Source organism: Bradysia coprophila, assembly GCF_014529535.1.
Source record: "Bradysia coprophila strain Holo2 chromosome IV unlocalized genomic scaffold, BU_Bcop_v1 contig_84, whole genome shotgun sequence".
In the NCBI taxonomy this organism is placed as follows: Eukaryota; Metazoa; Arthropoda; class Insecta; order Diptera; family Sciaridae; genus Bradysia; species Bradysia coprophila.
The window spans coordinates 6,097,176-6,106,556 of record NW_023503376.1 but is presented as its reverse complement, the minus strand read 5'-3'; the positions used below and the strand labels follow the sequence as shown (position 1 = coordinate 6,106,556).

Here is a 9,381-nt window from a genome sequence, read left to right as displayed (position 1 = left end):
TTTGGTTTGACGCTTAAAACGTCACTTTGACAGATATAATAGACCGACTTTTGATCCCAATTGTCACGATGTCTAATACACATCGGGTGCCTTTTGCACCGAGATTCATTCAACGTTTTATGCAAAAGCATCTTCAGTTCACAGTTTTGGAACATTATGATACTGAGTTGCATAAATAGCTATTATCACTCGGTTGTTCCTACAATTTTCTCTTCTTGAAAGCATAAATACAAAAAGTCCACATACTTTTATATCACAAAAATCATTTATAGAAAAAAATTTCTGGCATATTCTTCAAGCCAACTTTTAACATTAAATCCATAAAAACGATATTGGCAGTAAATCAACGGTGTCGGTTTCTGTCATCGAAATACCAACATTATTTTATATAGAACAAACTTTTAAATATTAAATTTCCATGTTTCGCTTACGCCCTACATTCGGGTGCGCGTATATATAAAAACGTGGAACAATTTTTTTTCTTGCCCCAAAGAACCCAGATGAAATAACATCGGATAATCATGAATCATGATGACTTTAATGTTCGATTTAATGGTACTTTCAAAATCATACAATAAATATTGCGGAAAACAATTGAAATAATAAATTTGCAGAGAGATAGTGCAATGTACTATGTACTACACATATCCACTATATGGTCAATGTACAACGATGTCATGCAATAAAACGAATAAATCAAATTATTACATGAATGTATGGCACAATTTATATTTATGAAGTTCAGCTGGAGTTTATTGTTATGCCGTAAATGAGATTGGTGTTGGGGATGCATTCTTCTGTTCCATATGAATTTCTCGGTTCCATTCTCTACCACAGTTGGTGGAGGAATGTATGTTGCGATTGGAGAATCAGCAGCTATCTATGTCATCTGCTATAGACAAAAAGGAGCAATGACAAAAAAATCTTTTTTCGAATCTGTTGGAAAATTTTGAAGTAATAGATTCAATGATAAGGCTTTGCAGACTATGAAGTTCTGATCTAAAAATTTTGTTTAGTTTTTGTGCACATATACTAGTCGATGGTCTTAGTATATTTTTGCTATTGAGGATTTGATAAGATAGTCATAAGTAGAAGACCGACTGTGCTCATAGGGGGCAGGATTATTTTTCTGAACAATCGAAAGTCAATATTAGAAAAATGTTTTGGTAGCTCAATGAAATGGATAAACAGTAATCTCGTTTCAGTCCAAAGACTTCCTCATGATGGACAATTGCCTCACTGTATGAAGACATAAATGGAGAAACATAACTGGAGTTTTTATTGATTACAGTTTCGATTTGATATCACCCTTTGCAAGCATCGTTCTCAACTCTCGTCTAAGAATTTTGCCGGATGGATTTTTAGGAATTTGTTTAATAAACCGTACACCACCATGAAGTCTCTTCGCCGGCGAGGACCTATCACGAATGTATTTAACAATCTCCGCTTCAGTCAAATTTAAATCTGCTCTGACTACAAATGCCATTGGTAACTCGCCAGCGAATTCATCCGGTTTTCCAATCACTCCACAATCGTGTATTTTCGGATGAGTTAACAGTAAAGCTTCAATTTCTGCAAACAAGACAGTAAGCTGTTGGTGGAACTTAAATTGAGTCAAATCATACGACATTACCAGCAGGAGCTACCTGGAACGCTTTATACTTGATGAGTTCCTTAATTCGATCGACAATGAAGAACTGTAAGTCTGTATCGTAATAGCCTACATCTCCGGTATGCAGCCAACCATCTTCATCGATTAAAGCTTTTGTAGCAATTTCGTCATCAACGTAGCCCATCATCGTTCCGTTGCCCTTGAAACAAAGTTCGCCTACGATATTCGGCCCGCAAGCCCTGTTATTTTCGTCGATCACCTTTGCATAAACATTCAAATTGACGTCTCCGACACTACCGGCCTTCAGTATTTCTTTTTGCATTAAAGCACTAGTCAACTCGGTCATTGCGTATCCTTGTCTGATTTTCAATTTTGGATTTCTTAGTCGATCTATAACGGATTGTTCTAGTTCCTTGGAAAGAGGTGCTGCTCCCACGAAAAGTAAACGCAAACTACTGAGATTGTATTTGTCGACGTAGGGATGCTTTGATAGAAAAACGAACAGAGGTGGCACTAGGAATGTCACTGAACATCCATATTTCTCGACACAACCAAGGAAAGTCTTCTCCTCGAATCTGGGTAACATAATAAGTTTTGAGGATGGTGTGGCCAACGACACAATCAAAACTGCAATGCCTAAAACGTGAAACATGGGAAGTAAGCCCAAAATGGTGATCGGGTCATCACCCACATTCTGTTTTGTGAGAATGAATGAATCGAAGTCGTTAAGAGACGCGAAAATTCCACGTTGAGATAACTTTACTGCTTTCGGGAAGCCAGTAGTACCACTGCTACACAAGATCAGACAGTTACTAGTCGAAATGTTCACTGCTTTTGGTTCAAAATGCAAATCTTTTGAGACAATCTGATTTACAAAATCTTTTAAGCTTATTACTGCTGACGAGTCAATGATTGGCCTATCACTATCACCACATTCATCGAAGAAAATAAATTTCTTCACGCAGCATAGCTTTCTAGTAGCTTTCATAATGATACGACTAGTAGCACCAGAAGCAAATATGAACTTTGGTTTAAACAAATTCACGGCATGTTCCACTTCCCGTTCATTGTAAGTGTGGTTTAGAGGGGCAAATGCGCAATTCATGAAAATTGATCCCAGCAAAACGAAGACAAATTCGAATCGGGTTTCGGACATAATTGACACTACATCGCCCTCTTCGATACCCGAAGACTGCAACGCCTTAGCAATTTCTATGCTTTTTTCGAGTAGTTGAGCGGCGGACAATGTTGTTCCAGTTAGGCCACATACAATGACGGTATTATCACCTGCATTAACCAATTGCTTGAGAATCAAATGACCGAGTGATTTTTCCCCATCATATTTCAGTGCCTTCGGTGCAGGACGGTGAATGATATTTTCTTCGAACTGCATTTCCGTGTGAAAAAGTTTTTAATCGTCAAGACACAACCCGCAACACAAACAGTTTGAAAATCAACTAATCTTTTTCGACAGTCCATCGCAGACAAACTTTTGCAACGAAAAATTCGTTTACCTTATCAGATAAGTTTTAAAGTCTAATTGATAAACAATTCAACTAAAGGGCCGGCTGAAATATGATGAGGGGTTTATAATGTCTTCAAATTTCTCGTTATCTTTTTTCAATCCGAATTTTAATTTCGTTAAAATGCGGATGATAACAGATAATTCACGTCTCACATTTGTCTGAAATTTGTTGCAGATTTTCTAAAGTCACTGAATACTAACGACATAACGATGTGTAACTTGTCCATTAGAGAATATTTTTGCGAACAAAAAAGACCTACAAATATTATCGAGTCATTCAGATACCTAATTTCTTTTGTCTAATCATAGTAATCTCTAAATTAACTATGTGCTAGTATTCTCACTCTTTCGTGTCATCATTAGGATTGATAAATCAGTGTCGGCTTAAGACTTATGCCCTCCTACTTTTCCTAAGACAGTACCAAATTTTTAAAACAAAGAATTTCCGAAAGCGCTTGAACCTGTCACATACGGCTATTCATCTGTTATCGATAACAAATATCTCCGAACTTAGTCCAAGTCCAAAATTTAGAACCCGCCTCCTGTAGAAGAAAGGACCAGCCTCTTTTCAATTTAAGTTCATAATGTTAACGTTAAAGGTGTGTCTAATTTAAGTGAAATAGCCGTGTCTTTAAAACAGGCAGTCCATTTTAATGAAATAAAATATTTCTTACCGATTCTGGACTGTCCAACTTTTTTCGCGAGTCTTATTTCTGGACTGTCCAACTTTTTTCGCGAGTCTTATTTCTGGACTGTCCAACTTTTTCTTCGACTCTTATTTCTGGACAGTCCAATTTTCTACTTACGAATCAATTCTGGACTGTCCAACTTTTTTCGCAAGTCTTATTTCTGGACTGTCCAACTTTTTTCGCGAGTCTTATTTCTGGACTGTCCAACTTTTTCTTCGACTCTTATTTCTGGACTGTCCAACTTTTTTCGCGAGTCTTATTTCTGACAGCCCAATTTTCTACTTACGAATCCATTCTGGACTGTCCTACTTTTTTCGCGAGTCTTATTTCTGGACTGTCCAACTTTTTCTTCGACTCTTATTTCTGGACAGTCCAATTTTCTACTTACGAATCAATAAAAGGTTGAATTCCCTAGGTTTGGAACAAAACGCCTTTACGTTAAATTTCGTAAAAGGATGAATTCACTAGGAACGAGCTTACGCCTTCACACAGACTAATTATTAGACGATGCGAGAAAAAAAAATTAACTCCTAAGTTACCGACACCGTTCCGGCGCCCGGCTCGCATTGCGGCCCTCCTCCATTGCGGTCGTGTTAAAACGCTTTTTATGTACAATTAAAATTGGTATTGGTTGGACAGTCCAGAATTGATTCGTAAGTAGAAAATTGGACCGTCCAGAAATAAGAGTCGAAGAAAAATTTGGACAGTCCAGAAATAAGACTCGCGAAAAAAGTTGGACAGTCCAGAATGGATTCGTAAGTAGAAAATTGGACCGTCCAGAAATAAGACTCGCGAAAAAAGTTGGACAGTCCAGAATCGGTAAGAAATATTTTATTTTATTAAAATGGACTGCCTGTTTTAAAGACACGGCTATTTCACTTAAATTAGACACACCTTTAACGTTAACATTATGAACTTAAATTGAAAAGAGGCGGGTCTTTTCTTCTACAGGAGGCGGGTTCTAAATTTTGGACTTGGACTATCTTCGGACATGTGATAACAACGAAAAAAATAATGACAAGGTCTGGGTAATATGGTCCTTTAAAAATTAAGAAATTGTGGATGGTGGTCAAGTTGACTCAATCTACACCGACTTCACCAAAGCGTTCGACAAAGTTGACCATGGTCGTCTTATTGGCAAGCTTAAAGGACTTGGAATCAACATGAACCTAGTCGAATGGTTTTCTTCATACTTAAGTGATCGCTCGCAGATGGTAGTGATTGGTCGTTCTACTTCAAACAAATTTTTTCCAACCTCAGGCGTTCCGCAAGGATCAATATTGGGTCCACTTCTATTCATAATTTTCATCAACGACCTGCTTTCATCTCTTTCAGCTGGTTCCGGCCTCGGTTTTGCTGATGACCTCAAAGTTTTTCGCCCGATCGTCAACGAAAGTGACTGCCTACTTCTGCAGAGTGACCTCGATCTAGTGGAACGGTGGTGTGAATCAAACCACATGTATATCAACCATAAGAAATGCGCTGTCCTATCTTTCACTCATAGTCCAACCAAAGTTCAGTTTCCATATATGCTGTGTGGTAAAATTGTTGAACGGGTTCGCTCGATAACCGATCTGGGAGTCATCATTGATGGTAAATTATCATTTAACGAACACGTCGACTTCATCACAAGAAAATCGTACAAGCTTCTGGGTTTCATTTTTCGATGTGGAAGATACTCCTCCAATCAATCAAGTTTTATGTCACTTTACAACGCTCTCGTCCGAAGTAGACTTGAATATTGCTCATCAGTTTGGAGTCCGTTTTATCACAATTCTACCAGTCAAATCGAACGTGTGCAAAAAAAAATTTCCAGAATGCTGTACTTCAAATTTAACATGGAACGAACATCATACGACCAGCGACTTAGAGTTCTCAAAATGCATTCTTTGGAATCTAGACGACTTGAGAATGATGAATTGGCTCTCTACAAGTTGATCCATTACCGTATCGACTCCAATCTACGCAATCAGCTCGCATTTGATCACCGGAATAAGTCGACACGACGAAGAGCCGTCTTCTATCTGCCGAAATTCAAAACGAACATCCAGAGAAATTGTCCTATTTATCGGCTGCAGGAGCATCACGACATGTTCTTCTCAGAGTTGGATATTTTTGATGGCAGGTTTTCAGTGTATAAGGAGCTTGTCAAATCTCATCTTACATATTAGTTTTTGGAATTTCCGGTTTTGAACTATTTTCTAATTTTGTTATGTGATTCGGATTTGAATATTCTTTTTTTTCTAAATTTTTGATTGACATGTTATTGGGCTTCGGCCTGTTTGTTGATCGTAAAACGAATAAAAATAAAATAAAATAAAAATTTATATAGCAAAATACACGTTAAACAAATTGAAGTACAAGATTTGAAATCAACCGATTGAAAATACTTTGATCTATGGAAGTAATAGACCTGATAATAATACTCGTCATATAGGCTTTCCGTCTATAAGAGGTTAAACGAGGTCTTAAACTTTCTTTCTTTTTTTTTGTCAATCAGTTAAATGTATACTCTGATGCTTGGAATTTCTTCGACAAATTCTAAAAACATTTGGAATTTTCAGAGATTTGTTTGAAAGAAAAATGTTCTCTGGCTCTGCCATTATAGTTTAAACTAGAGAGTCCAAGAACCAGCCAGTGCCACCACTTTAAAGTTTTCGAAGGAAAATTTACAGGAAAGGGAAACCAAACTTCAACTGATTTTCAGATGAATCACACACACCAACAAAAGTTCAACAGTGTGATGTACATGTGTGTACTGCTAAATCCGTATGTACAAACAAAGACAGTGTTTTTTAAACACTCATAACCAGTTTTGTTTGTATGAGTGAACCAGTTGAAAATCAGCTGAAGCAAACGTAGTCCATTTCCTGTAACTTAAAATCTGTAACACAAAAGGTCCCAAGAGCACCAAAAATTGGAACTACTCTTAGCGAAATATACGATTCTATTGCCTCAACAAGACTGACATCAGAATATCCAAACAAATTAATTCGCAGAGAACCTTTCCACTGTCCTTTTACAACAATTCGATTTGTCATTCTACGACTGATTTGTCTTTTTACTCGAGAAAAATACAGAAGATGCGTAAACTAATAATTCCGGAAAATCTACGTAAAACCTTCAGTTTGGGTATTTGGGAATACCCGTCAACTATAGCCATTTAAATGGATCAACAACCTAAATGTGTTGATGTTTACTAAAGCGTATGTACGAAAAAGTCAAACAAACAGATAATGTTTTTTCTGCGAATAGATCGCGGCGCTTCAATTCAACTGAAATAGATGAATGAATTCGGCCGACACACATCTAGAAATAATAAATTGCTGATAGCGCGTTTCACGAGAAAATGAAAAAGTTCAGGAGGTTAGATTGGCGACTAGAAGTCTGGCTGTGCTGTTGGATGATATCTGACGAATATAAATACAGTTCACGTTTTGTCATCAGCAGTCAGTTCATTACGAATCGTTATAACTAAGACGTAAAGCTAAAGATCGAACATGAAAATTCCATTTGTTTTCCTTGTTATTTGTGTGGTCGTTTCATTTGCTCTACCTGAGCGCAACCGATCCGTTAACAACGATGTGAGGGAGCAAGCCGAGCAACAACAAGAACCTGAAAATTTCAATCAAGAAGCAGCGGTCGTAAATGATGAACTAATCGATAACCGAGATGAAAATTTGGACGAAAAAATTATCTCGTCAAATCAAACAGCTGCTGAAGGAGACAAACGCAATAATTGGATAAGACGTAGACACAATCGAAGATTTTGGCTTAGAAATGTAGAAGGAAGACGTGGCAGAAATAGTACTGATGAGATGAATAAAGGAGAACGCAGACATCCTATTATGCATACCACGATTTGGCAAGAAGCACAAACGTTATTGCCGGGTAATGGGATATTTGGCACTGAAAATAGTCATCGTAGACACCATCATCGTCATCATCATCACCATCACCACAAAAATTGTACCACTACTACAGTACCACCATCAACGACCACTACAACTACGCCTACACCAATGTCTGAAATGGAAGAGTAAGTTTTATATTTTCTTATTTATTTAGTGCCGTTGCGCTGGAACGAATTTAAAAATGTTAAAGAAAAATTTCCTCTGCTTCAGGATGGCATTGTATCGTCATCTGACTCCCAACTGATGGCATTTATCAAGGAATCCTAGGTGATGATGCAGGACCACTTACCACGTAACTGCTAGTTACATTATTTTCAGTGAATTGAAAGCGAAGACAAAATAAAATAGATTTTTGCATAAAGAGAATTCTTTCATTTCCACGGTAACACCTTACATCCTCGACATTCTTCGTGTTCCAAAACTCTTGTTGAAACAGCTCCACTTTATGTTGTCTCTCAGTGAAACTCACTTCGCTTGGATCAGTGAAAATTGGACAACGGAGAGAACCAAAAAGTGGCTGTCGTTTTTTGTTCCAGACTTATGGTTAGGGCTTCCGTCATGTCACAGCTGCGGCACTCATGAGTCTCTATGATTTTACACAAAGAAGTAGAGTGTCTACATATGTCTTCTTTCAACTTTCGAATGGCATTTATTTAACATAACTGTGTGGACGCGCCAGTAATTTGTTCACCCAGTTACAAATGTTGGGTGCAGTGATTCAGTATAGTTCATAAATTCTATGTGCTATTGCTATATACAACACTAACAAGTGGAAAATAAAGTTTACCTGATTCTGCGGTTGTGATATGTATGAAGTACGGTTGGTTTGTTAAAGGCAAAGCTAGAGGCTATATAATACATAAAAGAACTTAATGCGAGTGTATGATAATAGAGAGCATATTATAAAAGGAAGGCAACTACGTTCTGATCTGATTTGTAATTATAATTATGCTGTTACCAGCTGTCGTGCTAACCATAAATCAATGATGGTACATTTTTAAGCTTATATGTATGAGGTTTGTGGTATGAATGGCTTCAACACAAGTATTATGCTGAAATACAAGGCGCGCCAGCGTCGATGTTGCGTTGATTAATGAACACAACCGAGTTACAAATCTTGTTCTAGTGGAAAGAACTATGCCATTTTCTCAATTTTACTGAGAATGACTATGTCGTAATATTCCATTCATCGACCACTGTAGGTCGCACGTGACTTTTATCGCAGTAATTAATATTTTTTTTAATGTTTGGACCAATTCTCCGATAAAGACGCAAATGTTCGTTAATTAATTTTCAGCAAGGCTTCACGCTGACAAAGACAGCATTTTCATAAAATTATAATTTCTGATCTCTCCTCTATTCACACTGTGCCCTCGACTGTGGCACATGAATTACATCGTTTATTTACCCTCTTTTCGAACCAAATAATAATTACATTTTACGACTCTAATTTAAGTTCCTGTCAACAAATCCTCGATTTCATTTTTACTGCCAATAAACGTAAGTACTTTTTACATACTAGCGTTCATAAGGATGGCGACAATTTCACGAATGTTGTAAAATTTTATCGACCTCATTGAAGCGTTTTAAAGTTCTTTTTACTTCTGCTTTATAACATATTACGAGTCGTTTTGATAGGTT

General features: G+C 37.2%; 2 protein-coding genes across 3 annotated transcripts; one reads left to right on the top strand and one right to left on the bottom strand.

Moving 5' to 3' along the window:
• Nucleotides 1–1,258: 1,258 nt before the first annotated feature.
• LOC119072954 (luciferin 4-monooxygenase-like) lies at nucleotides 1,259–3,095 on the bottom strand. 2 transcript variants are annotated; one of them, XM_037178274.1, is made up of 2 exons: nucleotides 1,634–3,071; nucleotides 1,259–1,572 (listed from the first exon to the last, which is right to left on the bottom strand). In XM_037178274.1, the coding sequence occupies exons 1-2, from the start codon at nucleotides 3,003–3,005 to the stop codon at nucleotides 1,286–1,288; spliced, it is 1,659 nt and encodes a 552-aa protein (XP_037034169.1). In that variant the 5' UTR covers nucleotides 3,006–3,071; the 3' UTR covers nucleotides 1,259–1,285. The 2 variants fall into 2 exon arrangements, with proteins under 2 accessions (XP_037034169.1, XP_037034170.1); XM_037178275.1 differs by having other exon boundaries at nucleotides 1,405–1,572; nucleotides 1,647–3,095.
• A 4,165-nt stretch (nucleotides 3,096–7,260) lies between these two features.
• On the top strand, nucleotides 7,261–8,097 carry LOC119072957. The gene is made up of 2 exons (XM_037178279.1): nucleotides 7,261–7,865; nucleotides 7,951–8,097. Exons 1-2 carry the CDS (start codon nucleotides 7,327–7,329, stop codon nucleotides 7,982–7,984), a joined length of 573 nt encoding a protein of 190 aa, XP_037034174.1. The 5' UTR covers nucleotides 7,261–7,326; the 3' UTR covers nucleotides 7,985–8,097.
• Nucleotides 8,098–9,381: the final 1,284 nt, after the last annotated feature.

Coding starts and splice junctions, on each gene's coding strand:
- LOC119072954 (XM_037178274.1), bottom strand. CDS start 3,005: ATGCAGTTCGAAGAAAATATCATTCACCGTCCTGCACCGAAGGCACTG. Junction 1,573..1,633: donor GTTCCAGGTAGCTCCTGCTG/GTAATGTCGTAT, acceptor TCTTGTTTGCAG/AAATTGAAGCTTTACTGTTA.
- LOC119072957 (XM_037178279.1), top strand. CDS start 7,327: ATGAAAATTCCATTTGTTTTCCTTGTTATTTGTGTGGTCGTTTCATTT. Junction 7,866..7,950: donor CCAATGTCTGAAATGGAAGA/GTAAGTTTTATA, acceptor CCTCTGCTTCAG/GATGGCATTGTATCGTCATC.